Source organism: Paramormyrops kingsleyae, chromosome 6, assembly GCF_048594095.1.
Source record: "Paramormyrops kingsleyae isolate MSU_618 chromosome 6, PKINGS_0.4, whole genome shotgun sequence".
In the NCBI taxonomy this organism is placed as follows: domain Eukaryota; kingdom Metazoa; phylum Chordata; class Actinopteri; order Osteoglossiformes; family Mormyridae; genus Paramormyrops; species Paramormyrops kingsleyae.
Genome location: NC_132802.1, coordinates 6,287,218 through 6,308,170, shown reverse-complemented (window position 1 = coordinate 6,308,170; position 20,953 = coordinate 6,287,218). Strand labels below are relative to the sequence as shown.

At 43.8% G+C, this 20,953-nt stretch overlaps 1 protein-coding gene across 5 annotated transcripts in view; it reads right to left on the bottom strand.

Moving 5' to 3' along the window:
- The window catches only part of acot7 (acyl-CoA thioesterase 7), an 83,452-nt gene that overhangs the window by 5,803 nt on the left and 56,696 nt on the right, over positions 1-20,953 (bottom strand). For all 5 annotated transcript variants that reach the window (XM_023841573.2, XM_023841574.2, XM_023841571.2 and 2 more), the window contains 2 exons: positions 20,618-20,734; positions 13,212-13,396 (listed from right to left, as the gene is read on the bottom strand). In XM_023841573.2, the coding sequence (XP_023697341.1) occupies positions 13,212-13,396; positions 20,618-20,734 (302 nt within the window). The remainder of the gene's footprint in view (positions 1-13,211; positions 13,397-20,617; positions 20,735-20,953) is intronic.

The following is a 20,953-nucleotide window of genomic DNA, read 5'->3' as shown; positions in this document are numbered from 1 at the left end:
GTAACACCCCTGGGCCCCAACTCCTGTTAGCGCGTGCATCAGCGCAGCTCCCCTCACACTGCCCCCTCCAGGCAGGGCTGCGTCTCAATCCTGCATAATTCCTGGACACCCAGTCATTGACCAAAGATTTGTTTAGTCTGTTTGATAGGGAAATCACTGTTTCTGGTTATCTGTACATCACTGAAATTAATAAAAATAAATGAGCTCTGCCCCTTCATAAAAGGTTGTGCGGACAACTTAAAAAGCAGTGGGCACCAAAAGCTTTTATAAAGGTTAAATAAAACATCTGTTAAATAAACTACAACACTTCTTGAGATGCCATTGACTGCAGATCCTATTGGAATTTCTGCACTAAAAACAGGACATGGAAAAAGTACAATTAATATGTGTTTTGATATGTGTAATTAGATCTCCCTTTCTGTTGTTGTTTGTTTTTTTGTTTTACTAACCAAATTGAACATGGTAGCAATGCATGATGCTGCAGTCATCACATGTGTAGGGTGTGTCTTCTCATGACGTTGTTTGATTGGTTAAAGACAGTATACATTCTTTGGGTGTATTTCATTGGCTAAAAATACACAGTATACTCTCTTTCTATTAGACAGGTGTACCCCTATCTCCAGGACAGACTGGACATCACTGAAACTCAGACCGAACAGCTGTATCACTTGGACGGCTGGAAGGGTGTACAACAGCGGCTTCTGCTGCTCTGCCAGACCCAACTTACTGCATATGAAAAGGAATCATTTCTCAGTGCAGCCTTACAGGTCTCAGCTGATCCTGCAGTCAGAAAAACCATAAGAAATTTACGAATTTTCCACAGAATCACACATTTGCCTACCCTGCAGCCTCTTCACACTTTTATAGTGATTTTAAAACCAGCACTCGTGCTCACTTTGCGAGTCTTTCTTTAAAACCATACCCTGAACAGTACGTAATCAAGCATTTATTGGGCCACATACCATACTCATTCATTACCTAGACTTATACTCTTAAACTTACATTGATCCCCACAATATAAAATATACATGACCGCACACACACACAAACATACACACAGACGCAGAGACAAGCACGCATGTCCACACACGCCATCACAAACGCACGCGGCATCCCGCCTGCGTTCAGCATTTAATTAGCAAAGTTCAGAGACACTAAGAGCGTCCTGCAGAGGACATAATAACGTCTCTCCCCAAAGCCCTGAGGGCCTGCGGGCTCCTTAATTACCACCATCACATGGGGAGCACTTTGCTTATAACAGGGATGAAGGAGCAGCTGGCCAATAAGCCGGGCAATTACAGCATATTCCAGCATTGTTAATTAAGAGACATGCAGACAAATCCTCTGTCATTTCTGCTGAGAAAGATCAGCAGAATATACAGGAACTCGCTCGTTCAGGCACAGCTCAGAATTAATGAGGGCACTTAGAAGTTACTTTCCAAAACCATCCACAGAACTCAAAACTGTAGACTTCAACATAATTACACACACTCCATATTTTCTTAATTGGTAACTTACACTAAACTCACAGTACCCCTACTGGGAACTGAAGGTTCAATGCATATTTAAGTTTCAGATTTTTTTCTCTCTTTTTTCCAGAATTAAAAGTGGTATTTTTGCCGGCACGAAAATTCCCTGTAATTACATATCAAAGCCCAAGCAGAGCTTTAGCTGAATACTTGGAATATTGAATACAGTACTTAAAGTCAGGTATGCAGTACAGACCCACTGGAACTTATAGATCCTGGAACCTTCTCAAAATACACTGTGTCCACCATGCTTATAGAAAACAGCACATTAGCAATAACAACACATCAATTTTCTATTCAAGGTTTTCAAAATCCCAACAACTCACTGCAAGGTGAAAAAAGGTGGCGGATTCGGAGCAGTACAGATTAACACAAAGAATGACTAAAAAAGTAGTGGGACCTTCCGCGGTCAATAAGATAAATACTGTAGTATGTTTTATGACAAACACAGGAAGCTAAATGATAGGATAACATCAAAGAAAGAGTGATCTAATAAAGATTCAGATTTTACAATTGTTGATTCTTTTTGTTCATCAGTTGCTAAGAAAATATACGGTCACCTTGAACAGTGCTAATCAGAAAAGCAGAAGAGGTACAATTCTTAGTACTTTCCAACACATCTAATCTAAATGCAGTGCGTAATAATCACTGCACTCTCTAAAAGAATGTCTTCTCGCACTCTTTAGGTCATACTCAGTTGGGCTGTTGCACATATATTCTGCTTAGTTATGAAGCAAATAATTGCAAAGACGAAGCTAGAAAATCAAATCAAAACTGGTGAAACCCTGAATACGTGCAGCAGAGACACGCATTAAGCCAGCATCTTGTGTAATGCACTGGGCAGACTCCGAGGATCTGGGCGCTTACTAAATGTCTTGGGAAACCGTGAATTGTCCAGGACGTCAGACCGGTTAATAACGGGAGGACTTGCTCACCGTTTTCCGTGACGTGCTGCCTGGATTAAGCAGCTGCTAAATGGTGTGGACTATCAGGATTGGACGGCTGATTCTATCAGATGTGGCGCTAGGGATGCTACACGCCACAGACAGCGGAGGACAGGATGTCGGTGTCGGTGAAATTGATGAGATGAAGAGCAGGACCGACACGGAAAATGGGGGGGTTTGTATTACTTCCATAATGTGTAGCCCACAGCTATACGCACTTGTGCCGAGAAAGGTATCAAAAGAAGTGACTGAGACGGAGGTATGCAACTCTGAAAATGATCCATTTTCCCATTTTCTAAACACAGGGAGCAGCTGAGGGAATACAGACACCCTCAGTGACGAGAGGACAGCCACATCTGCACATCCGTCCCCAATGATCTCAAATAAGTGCTATCCTGGACCTAGCCGGGTGACCAGGAGGATGCGGCGATCCAGGCCGTGTTACCATGGTAACCAGCGCCAGCCTGTAACTAAGTTTCTGTTACAGGCATGTGAAGGGTCCCCAAAATTCCACAGGGTTTGTCATCATCAGGTAGGTCACAGATTCTCCTGGGGCTGCGGTTATGTCACACATATACATTACATAAGACTCCTACTGGAAGATGACACATGGGAAAAATAATAAACAAATAAATAAACCACAAAGCCCAAGACAGTCGAGTTCCAGGCTGATCCCCTTTGATGGAACAGCAAAGCCGCAGCCGTCTGATGGGAGGGAACAGAGCTGAAGCTGCTGAAATCACATGATTTGGGGTCACTGTGATGAAATGCCGCAGTCAGATATTGAACAACCAGGTAAACTTTCTGCACTGAGTCACAAACTCTGCTGTCTGTCAAAAACCACTTGATAAACGGTCCACATTAACCCACCAGGCGCTCACTCGCAAGCCCAAATGTCGGTGCTGATCTTTATATCAAAACTATATCTTACTTCAGATGACTTGTGACCATGACATCGTTTTTCCTTATCAGAGAGTGAGCAGGACCCTGTCTCAACACGTCCAAACATGTTACAGCCTGTAAACTCTGGCAAACCAGACTTACAGTACTTTACACCCTTCGCTAAAGGTGTAAAAATGTTCAGAAATAGAAATAAAACCTTTTCCCCCAAATCACTCTTAAATATGCCCATAAATTCTTGATAAGGAGGTATATACCATCAGTATAGCCTAAAAATTACATCACTGAAAAAGTATAGGTGAGCGCAAAGTTCTGAGCGCATTTCTTAAATCAGCAAAAACAATAAAGGAAACTTTTTCTTTTAGTCATTACTCAAGAACAAAATGGATGAACTTTTACTACTTATCCAAACCCAGCTGGATTTTAAGGGATGTTCTTCCTCTTGCCTCACTGAGAGCTGGCTGGACCCAACAGCTCCAGACTCAACTGTAACCCCGGGAATTTCATTCTTTAAAGCCGACAGGCCAGCAAAACTTTATCTAAAATCGCACTGAGGCAGCAGACGTAGGATTCGGACAAAGAATTCCACACAAAAAATTGCTGACCGTTTTACCCGCGTAGAAAGTTCACTTCTGTTGTTCTCATCAGCGTTAACATTCCGCTACAGTCAAATGTGCAGTCAGCGATTTGTGAGTGTGCATGACACATTTCTGCCACTGACAAATCTAATCTGGATTCTGTCATCATAGTTTTCAGAGATTTCAGCCATGCTTGTTTGTCTGATGAACTGCCTAATTATGAATAACAAGTGGCTTACTGCAGCCCAGACAACAGAACACCGCACCTCTGCTGATCAGAATTCCCAGAGGTCTAGCAGGTGCCCCCCTACCAACCGCTCATTAGCTCCAGCCCGGCCATGTTGCTCCGTATTCTGTCATACAAAGAGAAGCGTAAAACCTGCAAATGGTGCAGCACATGCAGAGGGACTGTTCTAACACCAGGAGAGACCTCAGCCATGTACGAGAGGAGTGCAGGTCTTGTCTTTCCGACGACTCGCTTCTGTCCACCTCGGGAATCTCTCTGCATTGGGCTTTCGGCCTGGGGCCCAGGAGAGGGTGTCATGAGGACTTTGTTCTGGGCCTGGGAATCATGCATGATGGACCTGGCTATACAACAGGCCTCAGGGACCCCCAGACAGTTCACATTTTTGCTCCCTCCCAACTCCCAGCCAATCAGAAACACTCAATACCTAGTACAGGTGTGCTGGGAGTTGGGAGGGAGCAGAATTGCAAAAAGAAAAAAAAAAAAAAAGGCATGGACTGAGTTGAGAAATACTGCTTTATAAAACAGGATTGCAGAGGCTGACCAGAGAACAGCATTGCTAGTTAACAAGCTGACACTGGATGAAAAACCTCTTGTATCAGGGTCAAATTCTCAGCAAACACTACCTTGTGAGCATTTTTCAAACCATATAGCCAGTTCATTAGTTGAACGGGGGGGGGGTGATAACACGATATTGTCAAATCTGAAATTCTCCAGTTACCAACTCAGTTCCATTGTCATTAATCAAGTGCTCAGTGACACCTGTTAGTGAAAAGAGCTCTCGCAGTGTGTTGCAGTGTGAGCGACAGTGTGGAGCTCATCTGAATCACCATCACTTCCAATGTCCTTCCACTACTACATGGAAAATGCCCATAGAAGGTCTTGCTAAGTCCAAATAGGTTCTGTGCCAGGAAAGTACAAGTCAGTCCCGAAGATGAAGAGGTGTCATCATTTGAACATGCTGGCATCCAGCACAATAAACTGGGAGTTGTTCTGTTTGCTGGTCTGTGACATGCTACCAGGCAAGGCTTCTGACCAATGCCTTAATTTTGACATTGGTAAGATGACTAGCCTAGAGCTCCTCCAGCACTTCAGATCTCAGCTTGGGTGATGTTATCAATCTAAGTCGCCACGTGATACAGTCATTGCAGAGTTAATTCTTTATGAGAGACCGAATCAGGATTTCTGCTGTTCAGTCCAGCCATTCATTGTTACTACATAAACCTGACATGATGTGGGATGTCTTTCACTTTGAGCTACCGCCACCGTAAGAGGAAGACTGCCGACTTGCTTCAGCAGAAACATGAGGATCGCCCTCTTTCGTGACCTTCCCAGGCAGCTCCGCAGCTATAACAGAATCATGTGACCTTTTGTATTCAGTTTCATACCTGAGCTCGCAAAGGAGCAGCGGCCATCTCTGCATGCGTGGTGCTGTCGTGAGGAGAACGTCTTTCCGTGTTTTGAAGATGGACACAAAGGTTGATGGTCTCCAGTGAGGGTAAAACCTCCTTCCCGTGCATGTAACAGAGCGAGAAGCAAAGGCAACTGGCCGTTCACTTCCATCTGCCATGATGTGTGACATAATGACTCCAGCTCCGTATGGTGAAGCACTGCATGCGTGCAGCAGCAGCTGAGGGTTGTAATGCGTGAGCACTGTGTCTGAAGTCACCATCTCCATTGCTTCCAAAAATGCACTTTCACACTCTCTAGCTAACTCATATTTCCTCCCTGCCTGCAGAAGGCTAGGCGAGGGAAAGAGGGACAGTTTGGAAGGAATTTATTATAATAACATAAACAAAAAGGACATTAACTGTGAAACATCTCTCAGGATGCAGAACAGATTGTATTTTCTCGTGTGCATCAGTAGTCTGACTATATGGTGCTGGGTCTGAAGAACTCACACTGGTTATGGTGAACTCTAAAGAACTCACACTGGTTATGGTGAACTCTAAAGAACTCACACTGGTTATGGTGAACTCTAAGCCTAAAGCCTGCTCGCCTCTTCAGTGCTTTGATGAGATTCTGGACCAATGGCGACAATGTCAGCTAAATAGCACTGCATTCCAGGGCAACCTACCAGCACTGGATCCGTGGCCCTCTGCCAAAGCACTGGCGCCAAGGCCACGCAGAAAACAAGCCTATAAAGCAGTTATAGACCTTTGTAGGTGTTAATAGTAAGAAACACCTTGCACTGTTCCATATCCATCTAAAGATATGTATCTGCTCAAACAGTGCTGGCAGGCTGGAGAAAATACTGTCAGTCTTGGTTATTTATTACTGTTCTGTCTTCAGTACTGGGTTAATGGTCACTTAAAATCATGGAGTCTACCACCATTCTTCTTAAGCCTAGTTTATACTTCATTTTTCCGCATGCGCTCTCATGTGCTTTCGGGCTGCAGACGGCCGTACACGTGGCAGATAGTAGTCATACTACATTTGGCCGTGGATGCGGATGGTCACGGTTGGTGCATGCATACCGTGGTGATATTCCACCAGACCAGCAGAGGGCAGATGTACAAACACAAATACAAGCAGTGTAGCAAAACAAGTAAACTTTTATCAACAGTTTTAAAGTTATTACTCAATGCTTGAATGATATTATAAGGCCTGACACAGTATTTTGAAATCCTTGGGACAAAACTAGCCGGGACTCCGACCTCTCCTATCCACTCGGTGAATTTTATCGGCGAGATTTCAAAATAGCGGCTTTTTAAAATACCATGTACCTCGGTAAAATGCCTGGACAGTGTGAAAAATTAGATATTACCCTCATATTGCTGCGCACCGGAACTAGCACTGATCTGGGAAATTCCATGCTGTCACCTACTGCAACTATCTAATCAATTATCTTGCACATGCGTGGTCGATGCACACGGGTGCGGAAGGTTTCCACTAGACATAAACATCTGGGCTACAAGTGCACCAGCAGCAGTTGTCTGCAACCAACCCCTGCTGATGAAATATACGTCACGTCTCCTCGTCCGCAACCGAAAGGGCACGCAGAACCGTGAAGTACGAATTTACCTTTAGTCACATTGGTGCTGCCAATGGTCTTCAGTTCCCAAGATCATATTCACCGTCTACTTTTTCTCAAGCATCTTAAGGAACTGCTTACAACTACCATACCCTTGGTGTGTTTGTGTGCCATGTCCATCTGAAGATGTCAGCCACATCATCTAGAACTGTTTGTAGGTTTGTCTCTATAGACACCTCAGTGGCACAATTGTGTTTGCCTTGCCCAATCATGACCTCACAGTGGTGGTCCCTCTGATCTGACAACATGTAAGTCCATCAAATTCAACATTGCAACACCTAGGGCATGATCTTATCTTTAGTTTTGCACATTTGGAACTATCTACCAACCTCAGTTTCTCATCGTTGAAATGCTACTCCAAACTAATGCTACTCTGGGCCTTGACTGAGACCATGGAAGCTGAATCTAGCATCCTAACAGCTTTGCCATCCATAACGGGAGTGCACAATACTGCTTGTCTGCTGTAGGGTTTTACTGATACATTTCCAGATTGCTGATCTCCATCTCATCATGGGATTTTTCATTCACAACATGCACATCAGCATTTTTCTTCATATTTCGATCATCTCCCCCCCCCCCCCCCCCCCCCCGTTCACAGGGAAAGCACAGTACAGCTTCTTGGAAAACTTCCTCTGTTACAGTTCTACAGAAAAGTGCTACAAATAATGCTTTTCCACTGGCTAGCAGGAACCAAGCTGTGCCAGAGCTGTACTGTGAAGAGAGACTACTTCCAGTGCAGTTCCAGCTCACTTCGGTTTTCCACTGCAGAAGGGTCAGCTCGGTAAAACCATTGCTGGGTTTGGAGAACAACAGTGACATAAAACTGAAGAGATGCTTATTTACAGTTCAAATAGTGCACATCATGATTTACTATTTGCTAATTTGTGCTAGCAAGCCTTTGAGAATCCCCGTCTTATGTTAGCATCGAATGGTACCGAAAGCATTCGCTTGTGAAAATTTGCATTAGGAATCCATTCCGTTCGGCTGTTCTATAGTACTCTGTAAATTTTCAAGTTCCAAGTTATCGGGAATGCATCAATACATCGCGATGTGTGATACTACTAATAATGAGGGAGTTTGGAGTTAGTCAACACCTGCCTGTCTGATTCTAGACCACCAGTATAGAAAGCACCTTGAACCTTGAGTTATTTCACTTTTGCGTTATGTCATGCATTCTGTTAGAGATCTATTCTACAGTGTGTTCCAATTAGCCCATAGTCTTATTTTACAGTACATTTAAGTTGCATGTGTCCTATGTTGTACTGTATATACTCTATGTTGTATATACTCTATGTTGTGTACCTATTCTGTTTAGTTTATTATTTGCATCCTGTCATCTTATTCTGTTTGCTAGCTATTTTCTGCAATGAGTTGTACCAACAAAATTTTCCACCAGCCTCAGCCATGTGGCAAACAAGACTATTCTATTCTATTCTATTCTATTCTATGCTATTCTATTCTACCTGCTTTGACTTTGAGAAAGATTATTTTTTGGGTTTACCAAACAATTACCGAAACGAATCCACCAGCTGGGCTACACCTGCAACATCCAAGAAGACGTACCCTCCCCGTGTGCCTTCAGCTGCTTACACACAGCTGCCCGACAAGTCACATGGCCACAGTCAGCCAGCGGACTGCGATTAGGCTAGCTGGCATGGATCTGGCATGGGGCCATGCTGTAACGCAAGCAGCAGGTCTGCGATAGGCTGCTTCGGGACAGAAGACTGGCCAGTTGGTATAGTGCTCTCCTGCCAAGTGCCACTGCTCCACCAACAGGAGGATTAAACAGCGAATAACAAGTACATGCAAATGACCTTCTGGATGGAGACACATGATTGGCTGAGTTGCCACCCAGTGCTTTCTGTTAGTTAGCATAACTGACATTAGCATGCAATCTTCTTATTCCAGAATCATTAAGCCTTTCACCCTCATGACAATAACAATAACAATATCATTAAACTAGATGATGCAGTTTTCAAAAATTCTAATTTTGTATTTATATATTTATTTCATGGGGCAACTTTAACTGAAATGTTTATTTTCATTTCTCATTTTCCGCTTCCCTTTTTTAAGATAAAACATGCATTTCTTTCTTTAAATCATTCCTCACCACAACACTTAATATTAAGAGATGTCTGGCAAAAAAAACTAGTTTCACTCAAGATAAACTTATCTCTCTGTTTTGAAAAACAGTGGCTGTTTGTTGGGTATTGGCCTTTTTCACAAATTTTACACAATTTCACGGTTCCTTGTCTTGGAACGCCGCTCACAACACTGAAATAATTAACGTCACCAAAGAGCATCAAAGCTTTCCTGAAATTGGCAGTATTGGAAAGGCAACAAAAAACATCCTTTTTAAATATTGGTGTGGAGACCACAGCACAGTGGTCTCGTACTTCAAGGGTTTGAATCCCACACCTCTCTGTGTGTGGAGGTTTCATGTTCTCCAAGTGTGTTGATTTGCTTGGGGTACACTGGTTTCTAACCAAAGACAAGCGTTTAACTTGAACTGGTGTCTCTCTAAAATCCCAGGTGTCCCCCACCCTGTGCCCACCATTGCCCTGTGTTGGACTAACTGGTATGGAAAATGGGTGAATGCAAAATACATAATAATAATGCAGGAAAGGGCCACATCACACCCACAAACTGAAATATAATATCATAAATTTTGCTTGCATCACTTATTATGGGGCAGCGTGTGACTCAGTGGGCTAAGCCTGTGTGCTTGTAATCACAAGGTCGCCGGTTCAGCACGTCTGTGGGTCCTTGAGCAAGGCCCTTAGCCCCCAGCTCCCTGGGTGCCCCAACAGGTGGCTGCCCTTCATGGACAACTTACTCTACAAAGAGCAAGTTGAGGGAGGCGTAAAAAGAATTTCCCCACGGGGATCAGTAAAGTATCAATTATTAGTGGTGGTGGCCCAACATGGTCTGCACATGCTGAATACTGAAGCTCTTAACTGATTGGCTAAAGTAATTATCGGTTTGTCACCTTATATTCTGGCAGCCAATAGGGTGCTAGCTAGATAAGTTCTGCAACAGGGCGGAGACCTATGAGCAAGACCTGCAGGGCCCCTGATGAAGGTTGACCTCCACTGACATAGGGAGGACAATACCTGCAGCGACTGCTTATAGTCAACGAAACGCCCTAAAACTAGGGTATATAAATATGCTATAAGGTCAGTTTTTCAAAGTTCAGACTGCATTTACAGATATATCGATGCGAATGACATGGACAATGCTCAATAAAAGCAGAATTTATGGTTGGTGACAGTATTTACTGCCTGATAGTTAGGGCTGGAATAGTGTGTCTATTTGCCTGAGGTGAGTAATTTAGGCCAAATATGAATACAAAAAAACTGAGCACTAGCCTGCTGGCTAGTAAATAAAAATTCATACATTTTTTACTGAAGTAGCCCAGTCGGCTATTAGCTAGAATTCGTAAGTTCCACCCCTGCCGATAGTCACATAATATGACAACAACTAAACAAGGGAATAAGCTGAGAGGTATGACTTTTGAGAAAATAGAAAAATTGATGTGATAGAGTTAAGTAAAAACCTAATATTTAGCCATTGTGTGAAGTTGTAAAGCACCGGAAAAAGGCAGAACCCTGGAAGAGTGACGGTGTTTCAGTCCAGAGAAACAGATGGTGGATCCAATGGCAATGGGACCGATTCTGGCATAATTCCAGGGTGATGTGTCGTCCCCGACGGCAGCTTCCGGAATGCTTCAGTTTAGAGGAAGCCTACGTGGGGCTGGCCGCGTACAAAAATGAGCAGGGGCGAGAGGTTAATGCGGGCAGCACACTCCAGCAACGCCGATGACCCCTGTCAAACGCAGAAGCGCATAAAAATAAACTCCCGCTTTCCTACGCTGAGGGTTGCTATAGCAACCCAACTTGTTCCGTGAGTGAAGGGACCCAGCTGAACACTCGCCAGGGCAAAATCCTCAGCTGTCACTCTGCGGCGGCGCGCGTTCTCCGACCCGCCGTGCCGTAAAGCCCGTCGTTAGGCTCCGCCGTGCCGCAAGGACACACAGGTAAACATCGTGTCTCTGTGTCTCCTCCCCCAGCAGTGCAGCCATGCACGTTGTGTGTACGAGTCATGTCCAACTGGCCAGACGCACACACACACACACACACACACACACTGCAGGCCCTGGCAGCCAATCACGGCCCCTTCCCCAGACTCCCAGCTAAAATAGGCCCTGCTAAAAATAGACACAAGAGTATTTTTTTTCCCTGAAGATAACATCACCTTAGGTCAAATTAGAGCTGCACTTGCCCCGGTCGATATATGCTATTTATACAGCGGAGCATGTTATTTCTGGCCAGAGAATTACCAATGCTGAAGATGGGGAAAACCGAAGGGTGCAGATGCGATTTTTAAAAATGCTATGTTTACATACAGGAACCCTGAGCATACGCTACATTACATACATTACATCATATTTATATTTATGGTGCTTTAATTACTCTCCACCCAACTTGCCAATAGCTTAGTTTAATTTACGCAGAGCATGTTACATAGCTGAAATGCAATGTAAAAAATTTTGAGACTATGCCAATGTATGTATATATGTATGTAAGTATCTATCTATCTATCTATCTATCTATCTATCTATCTATCTATCTATCTATCTTTGGTCATTGTGGATATAGCAAATTCCCATTTTCACATCTATTCCTTCAGTTTGAACTGTGCTAATCACGTTGTCGCCTCTTTTGGGGGGTAAAACCATAGCAACCCAGCACCCTTTCTGTCGCTGGCGCAACTCCAGCTCTAACATGTTTCATCCATCCAGTTTTCCTCATAAATTTTTTTTACTGTGCTAGTTGTTAATAAACTACTAGCCATCGAAAATGATTTTACAGCATTTTTACTGTGCTTTGTTCCTGCCAGGAAGTCCGGGACCATAAACTGAGAAGTAAACAAATGTGGGTTAAAATGTGGTTTTTCGTTTCCGAATAGTGAAATTCTGTTACCAGGAGCTAGTTTCACATCAGCAATTGGCAGGCAGAAGCAAAAGCAGCCCGATGCCATTGTGCTTCCTAGTAGTAATACAGTGACTACTGGGTTGCTATTTTCCGCCTTGTTTGTCTGGAATGTGACATCAGCACCCTGGCAGCAGGCCTGATTGGGCATCATTCTGTGGCAACCACCCAATTATCAACAGATGGGCCTTTGAAGCACGTTTTTTAATGCAATCACATGCTAAAAACTACAGTACTGCAGGTCTTGAAGCTGTTTCTTTGCTAACTGAAATCGTTTTTAAGACAAGGATCTGTCAAGTGCAGTAGCTATCTAGGACAGTTCTCAGTAATAATGATCAAGGTGAAGTCACAGGCTTTGGGGGCGTCAGTGAGGGCCACAGAAAATAATATAAAATTTTACAATAGCTTACAATTCTCACATAAATTGTTCTGACTGAAGCAAATCACTTTCTTAATGTAGGGTACAGCATAAGCTTGGGCTTCAGACCACTACATATCAGGCAGTAGATCAGGATTTCCCGAGTCCATACTGCTCCAACCGAGACAGGAATTAATTAGCCTCATTCATCTGTCAGCCAATTCAATTCTCAGAAACAAAATACTTCAGAAGTATTTAACTCCTCATTACTGAGCTTAACTAAACAATTAGGGAAATAAATTATAGTTTTCCTTATTTTCTTAAATGAAATTAATCAATTAATCATTTTTAAAGATTGTAATTAAGAAAGTGTTTGGCTGGACTGAGAACCACCATATACAGTACAGTGGGTCACCTGCACTCAGGTCAGGAAACTCTGGGCCAGATGACATTATCTTGGTAAAGATCTTAAAGACTCCTGATATTGATCGCTTATGAACAATTTGTTTTGGGGGCAAATAAGAGTGTACAGCTCCTTCTTGATTGGCCGTGTGCTGGTCATGTGCTGCACTGGTGGGCGTGTCTTCCTAACATTTCGCATGTCCCATCCTACCCACAGTTCTCAGGGCCTACCTTCAGTGGGGGAACAGGAAGAGGCTTGCCCTCCTTATCCAAGGAGATGTAGGTGAAGAAGGCGGTGACAGCGCGGTAATTCCCCTTGTCTGCCTCCACCAGGTTGTCAGCATCCACAAACACCTCAATCTCCATGGACTTCTTACTGGTGAAGGTCATCCTGCCAGAGACAGTCAAAATGCAGCCTGGAGACAGAAGACATAAGGATTCCATGTCAGCCTTTCACAATCTGTTCATCGGCCAAGGATGCAGGTCGGTTACAGTCACATCAGGCAGCTTTCAGTGCTGGATTCCTGCAGGGACAACAACACAGTTGGTTGCCACAGAGGGATAATCTGCAGCTCGCTATGGAATCTCCCCATCTATGCCCCGGGGTGTGCTCCAACCCCAACATCATCAAACATCTCTTACGCTACAGTCACGCACCAGAGCTCTAACATCAGCAGCTTGCCTTGCTGTCACTACTGCTTTAAGAGTGATGCAGGCCCCCAAAGCCTGGGGTCAATCATGGCCCCATAATAACTTGTCCTTGACAGACAGGTCTTCCTTCACAACGACTTTCTGATTAACTTCTGTTCCGGCTCCCAGCTGCTGTGTCAGCACTCTCCTTTTCTCTTTGTAGAAGCCCCTGAGGGTTTGAATAGTATTTCAGCTGCATGCCATGTCAGCCCAGGGTGCCTTTATTGGGATGGGTGGCACAAAGTGGACCTCTGAAGCATCATGGGAAGGCAAAGACTTAAGGTTTTCATAATGGATGGACACATGATAGGGAAAAGTTGTATTGATCCAACTGTCCATCTACGTATATTGCAGAAAGCAGGATTTCCTTGACTGATGTACACAAGGAAACAACCTGCACTTTGAATTGCCTTGTGCCTGAATGGGACTATTTAAATAAACTTACCTTGCTTTGCCTGTTTCTAATTGTAGGAAATTTTAGAGACCTTTTATCACCTATGACAGTAAAGCTATGAACTTATGATTGGAACTGGGTTATCACCGTCTCTTTGTATTGTTCTAATTAATGCATTTTCACTGTTTTGCATTAGCAGTGAAATTTTCAATTTTAGCTCGATTTCTGGCAACCCATCCAGTTGGATCAGTGACTGGCATCACCGTTCAGCATCAGAAACAATTTTGTGGCCTTTGTGCTACAGGTCATGTACCACAGGGTCTGTGTCTGTGACACATCACAAACCATGTTCATCACAAACAATCAAGCATTTTGTCCTTAGACCGTTTCACGCAAGGCCAAGACTCACAGAATGTGCATAAAATGTTGGCCTGTTTGTTACTGATACTGCACAGAAACCCAGCTTAAAGGATGTAAGGTTTGACTGTTACATGCACTGTTGCTACATTTACTGCGTCCCTCAGGAAGATTGCTCTTCTGTTTTGTCACTGAGCTGCTGTTGTGGAATGCAGGCATGACATAATCCCACAGAGTTCAAAAAAGCCCTGTTCTGGTTCTAAAGCAGGACGATTATCCCTGGAGATCCATTTCTACCTTCCTTTTCTCATAGTGGTGCTTTGGCTGATTGCCATGGCAACAGCATGACTTATTGATTAGTTAGTTTGCTTGTTTGGGGACGCTTGAGCTCGTCTGAAGCAGGTACTTGGGGCAGGCGTTTGTTGCCAGGCACTGCCCTGTTGCTCGGCTCCTGGGTCTGTGATAACATACAGGCCACAGGTAGGACCAATCAGAGTCCTGCTTCACATGGCGGGACTGTGATTCTCAGTAAATCACAATAAATTAATTTCCCAGCCCAAGTCTCGAAAAGGGCGCCGCTGTTTCGCCCTCAAGAAAGGTTTTAACCCAAACTTATGCCATTATATAAATGGTTAAAATGATTATGTAAGTGGTTTTGAAGAAAAACATCTGCTATATAAAAATATGTTGTCAGTGGATTTTAAAAGCACATGTCTGCAATAAAAAAAAATCTTGATGTAATTTGCAACATCATTCCCTTGCTTTTAAATAATTGCTTTCACCCTCATATGTTTCATACAACTGACAGTTAGTTTAACCAAGTTCATATCAGTTTCCTTGACTGTGATACTTCATATAGGACCATTCACACATTTTCTATTCCCACTTGTCCTACGCAGGACCACAGGAGTGAGGAGCCTATCACACAAGCTAGGCAGGGAACAACCCAGGACAGGGAACCAACAGACTGCAGTGTAAACACATTTGGACATTTGGAAACCAGAGCATCCAAAACAAACCCCACGATCACACTGGGAGAACATGCAAACTCCACACATTAGGAGCTGGGGGCAGGGACTCAAACCTACGCGAACCACAGCACCACTGTGCCACCCACAAATGGCCACTCCAGGAAATTTATCTCATGCAAAGACCAGGACTGGATGCTGTCCGAGTCTGGAGCCCACATCCCAACCGGTACGCTACCGGCTGCCAGATCCATGCCAGCGACTTCCCGCTGCGCCAGGTGTGGGAGTCGGTTCATTGGGCGTGACGGACGGAGGCGGTGGAGACGTTTTCCGATGGGCGTCTCTGGTTAATAGCCGGCTGCACGGCGAAGTGTGCAAACAGCTGACAGGCGACAACAACAAAACCAGCAAGACCAGGAAGCCACTCATGCAGCACCTACTACACCTCAGGCAGCTCATTATGACATTATGGCGGAAATGCCATTCACTCACAGAAAGGGCATAGCAATTATAAAAGATCATACTCTATTGTACCTATATTACTTTTTTGTTTGCTAAACACATTAGTTTATAGTGATGGTCACTCTGTGCATGGAAGCTGGTAAAATAACCTTTCTCAAAGGTAACATCAGAGTACCACCACAGAAAACACACCGCGGATATTCAGGCAGTTGGGTTATGGCTGTCCAATCGGGCCATTTGGAATTTCAACCAGAACAGGTCAAGTCTTTTGTAATATTTGTCATTTATTACTCATCCAGCACTTTCATCGAGGTGTCTGTATTTTTACTAATTTATGCAGATGAACAGAAGCGTCATCCTTCCAAACCAGCTGAGCTGCCATTCAACACCCTGTCACCTCCACAACTCAGTGTCTTTAAGCTCTTTGCTAAGCACGCTGGGTGTTTGAAGTCGCAGGTTAATGCCGGTCTGGTGAAGATTACGATGTCGTTCTGATTGTAACAATATGATTTCGAAATTACATTGTACGGACTCCTGTGTGTGGACAAACCTCAGTAGTGGCAATGTTACATTTTCCAGTGACTTTTTGGTCGCGTAGATGTTTGCTATATGCTAATATATGTAAATAACAAACGATATATTCAGGAGCCCAGTACTGTGATAGATCCGGGAATTCATATGTGCAAACTCTGAAAAATATGTGAAACGTATGAACATCGGGATAATCTGGACACACGACTGGGCACAGATGGTTTGGAGTTATGGGGATACAATTATTATAAAGAAACAGGATAGTTTCAAGTATTAATTTGTTCATAATACACCAGCAGCAATTAAAAAATAGATTTAAAATGTCAGAAGTCCTGTGTGGACACTTACACTGATTAACATTTAATTGGGTTGTCTGAGGACATGCTGATACAGAAATACGGCAATGTGGAATAATCACCTCGCGCAGCATGACCATGTGGCCACAAAACCCAACGATTTCATTATAACATTACCATTCAAGGGCACAATGGATGGAGGGACCTCAGGATTGAGATTCTGAGTCCCTCGGCATGTGTCACATCAAAGGAGGGGCATTACACCAATTTTCATCATGAGTGTAACAATGCAGAGGAGTCCTGAATTATCTCAGCTATATTTGCGGCACTTGGTGAACACTGCTGGAGGCCTGGAGTGCCGCTCGGAGCTCTGAGATACACCATGCTGAAGCGAGATACACCATCCCTGCCTGACACTGAAATCGAGCCTGACGGTTCTTCAGCAGGAAGTCAAATCGAACCTCTTCGGCACCAAGATCAAAGAGCTGGACCCCACAAAAGAGGATGTATGAAGTGGGAGGGTAGAAATGGACATAGATTTAGTGAGAAAACCATTAGGAACGAAATGATTTATTTGCCTGATGGATCCTCTTATACGGGACCAGGAGTTGATTAATTCCATCTGCTCATTCCTGCTCTCCCCCCATTTATGACCACTCCGCTTTTATTTTGACACCCCAGACCTTAATGGTGGACTCCAATCTCCATGTTGCTGGGTTGCATGACGCTGTGTTCATTTGTTTCCTCCCCTGCCAAAACCACCGTATTTTAAAGTAAAAGATGTTGCACTTTGCTTCAATGCAATTTTATTACAAGTCTGCACACAACGCAGAGGCATCTCGGGGTGTCGCCTTCCTCAGTGTGCGACACACCATGTGCAGTTCACGTTAAAAAAAGCCACATTGCTGCAGGACAACCAATGACAGCACAACAGGTGTGATGAACATCACCAGGGCATCACCAGGTCACACCCCCAAAAAACACTCCCTCCCTTAACAAAACTCTGGTCGGGTCTGAATTACCCTGGTCACATGGTTCTTTCCATCAAGGGGAAGGGACTTTAGCTTACGGCTGGATGCTTGACCCAATAATAGATATTTCACTGAAGCAATTCTGGGTAAGAAGCTTTCTTTAGAGGAGAGACGCAGGGCCCTCGAGAGGGATCTGAGTGTGTCTTGGTCTAGCACTGATAACCTTAAGAGATAAACCACGGTGTGGCTTTTTTCACAGTGCTGGAGAGTAAGGGGATGTACCAGGATGGACGTCCCCTGAGACAGGCCATGAAGACACAGCAGGGGATTGTGGGGGATATTCATATATGCAATTTTTTTTACACGTTTACTGTTCAAAACCAAGCTTGTGCAAAAGAAAAGGGTTAGCGGTTACGGAATGAGTATAATACTGTTTAGATTACGTGACCAATTGTTAGTGCTGGAAGTCTGTTACGCTCTGAAATGCAGACAAACCCAGTAACCTTCTCAGCATTCAATATGTTCATCTTGTAAACTTGTAACATGTTTTGTTGTCTTTTGGGATAAATTGGCCTCTTTTTAAAAGTAAAACAATGGGCTGGTTCTTCTGTTTAATAAGGCTGGCTGTCAAAATTAGAGATTTGTATGGTAAAAGGGAGCACTTAGAAAAACAACACAGATATCCTGTTTATTGCACAGATGCTATCTATTGTCGAGGTTACTTTTATGGCAAGATGATTTATTCCAAAACAAAACAAAACAATTCTCTTAATTCTCACAAGACAGTCCCTTAAATGTGAGAACGGTTCTGCATGAGTTCCACTCAGATTAGCAAGCACATGATCTTTGCACTGCAACTGGCCTATGAAAGGAGATGAATGTTTCCCAGCTAGTCACTTGTGGCAGTGTGTACAAACTTAGGACAATACTGACTGGACACATCATGTCTGTGGGAGGCAGCTGATTTCTGGGAAAAGGAAATAAAAATTGTCCAATCGCATTAAAATTCCACCTTCCACAAGCAGCCTAGAACCTATGTCCGGCAAATGTTCTCTCTTGCTTATGTCACACTTGCTGAAAATTTGTTGGCCAAAGTGGACTGATGCAAATCAATGTTGGCCTTTCTAAAAAGAAATATCTGGGTTCTTTTTTCTATTTAAATCGTTTTTTGTCATGTATTAATGTCTTGTACACAGTCCACTCCTTGGAGGACTTGGTGTACACACAGTTCCAAAAGCAAAGAACAAATGATTTAGAACAGAAGCATCTATGACATGAGAGAAGGGAGAAGAATCAGTGGAATATTTCCATAAATAATGAATCTTATCTGATAACATTTAAAAATAAGCATGGAAAATAGGGATTCCTCAGTAATTTGCCACAGTATAATCGAGGAAATTAGGTGCTAATTGTCTTCCAGGTTTGACAACAACAGCAAAACCTGGAAGTACTGTGAGTCCAAGGCGTGTTGTGGGCAAACAGGTCCATCCAGAAAGGCGAATCGTTAACTTTAGCCCAAATTATGCAGACAGATCGTAAAATACAAGGTCACCGCGGATCAATGAGCAATTTACATGTCTAGCGTCTCTCCTTGTTAGTTTGTTCCCTGAGGAAGAAACAGAAACATTCAGCCCCTGACATCCAGGCTTGTGCATAACCACTAAAAGGCAAAGCAGCAGGATCAGCCTTATGGGAGTCTGATTTATATAAGGCAGGAAAATGGCCGTGCCCTCGCTGAACATACCCCTGTGCGTGTGCTCATCCCGTCAAGAAAACAGCTGGGCAAGACGGTTAATAAAAAATGAGCCATTCCCTCACCACAACAGCATTTTAAGAATAAAAATGCCACAGCCATGGAAAATAGCTCGGGGTTATTTATTTCATTCATTCTTTCCATACTGCGCTAATGAAAATGATTTCCTCATACGAACAGAACATGCAGCGGAGTCAAACTATAAGGTTACATAAAGGAATGCTAATTTCAAGAGGCCCCTCCTGGCAGTTTAAACATTTGTTTTATGTCTTTTTTCTTGCTTTGAGGTTTTTTTTTTCCATTCAGCAGAGCTGGATATTTCCTGGCAAAATGACACTGGCAGAGACGACCAAGCCTATATTAACATCAAGGGTTTTAGTTCTTTGGGGCAGGACAGAATTTAGCCTAACGGAGGTCGTATGATTGCTCGTATATTTGTAGGGAAACGGTCCGATAAGGATCGATCATCATCGTGTCCTCTCAACCCCCCCGCCCCCGCCCCTCCCCATGCCGGAAACTCTGAGAGTCGCTGAGAGATGGATCACGTGGGTATAAATAAGCAAGAGGCCCAGAATATCCATCATGTAAACACATGGAGTGTGTAGCAGCTACTTAATGTGGCACGGAGCGACTCCAGGAACTGCGCCCTGCAAGCCCATGGGACATAGTTTCCATTTGCAGACCCCAGCTCTCCAAGAACAAGGGTCCCCTGACACAACGGGCAGGTTTTCCATTCTAACATAACCTAGGGACTCCCATCGAAAAGCCAGACTTAATAAATCCCAGCAAAAAGCTGCTACTTTATATCAGAATTCATTTATACTGTATATGCAAATACTCTTTCACAGTTCCTGTATAAAGAAAGAAGACATGTAGCGCATTAAAATCTATGAAAAATCCTTGCTAAGAAGCCTGTCAAGATATCACAGAACAGGGCCGTAGATTTGGGTATAGCCGATAATGACATGTCCCTACCGATAACGTGGGAGTACCATGTGTTTAGGGGGGCAGGGGGGGTTCGGAGCTGATTTGGTTCCTATCTGTGTTGAAACCAAACTGTTTGAGGGCCTGTAATCCAGGCTGGTACTATCATAAACACCATCATTCAATATAATGGAGCATTTTATTTGATGGCGGAAAAAGCCAACCTAGGTTTTGTTTGGTTTTTTAGCTTTCCAACCTTTTGCACATCTTGTGTCCCGAGGTCTGTCTCACCTTTCTTGATCTTGCGGTGAAAGTTGATGGCGTCCACCGAGGCCGTGACGATGTTGGTCTTGCAATGCCGGGCGGCTACAATGCCGGCGACCTCATCCATCAGCTTCATCGTCACCCCTGGCAACGGAAAACAGCCGGGAGGTTACACTTGACACTAATGTTGGCCAAACAGCAATGGAGAAAGATCATGAACATTAATGTTAGTTAATCTAATATTCCAGTCATTGTTCAATAATCCTAAAGTCCAATGACTTATCATTCAGAGCGGACAAGCGGCCACAGACTATCCCTCCCACCTTGGCTCAGAAGTCTTGATCACCACCATTAGCAATTGGC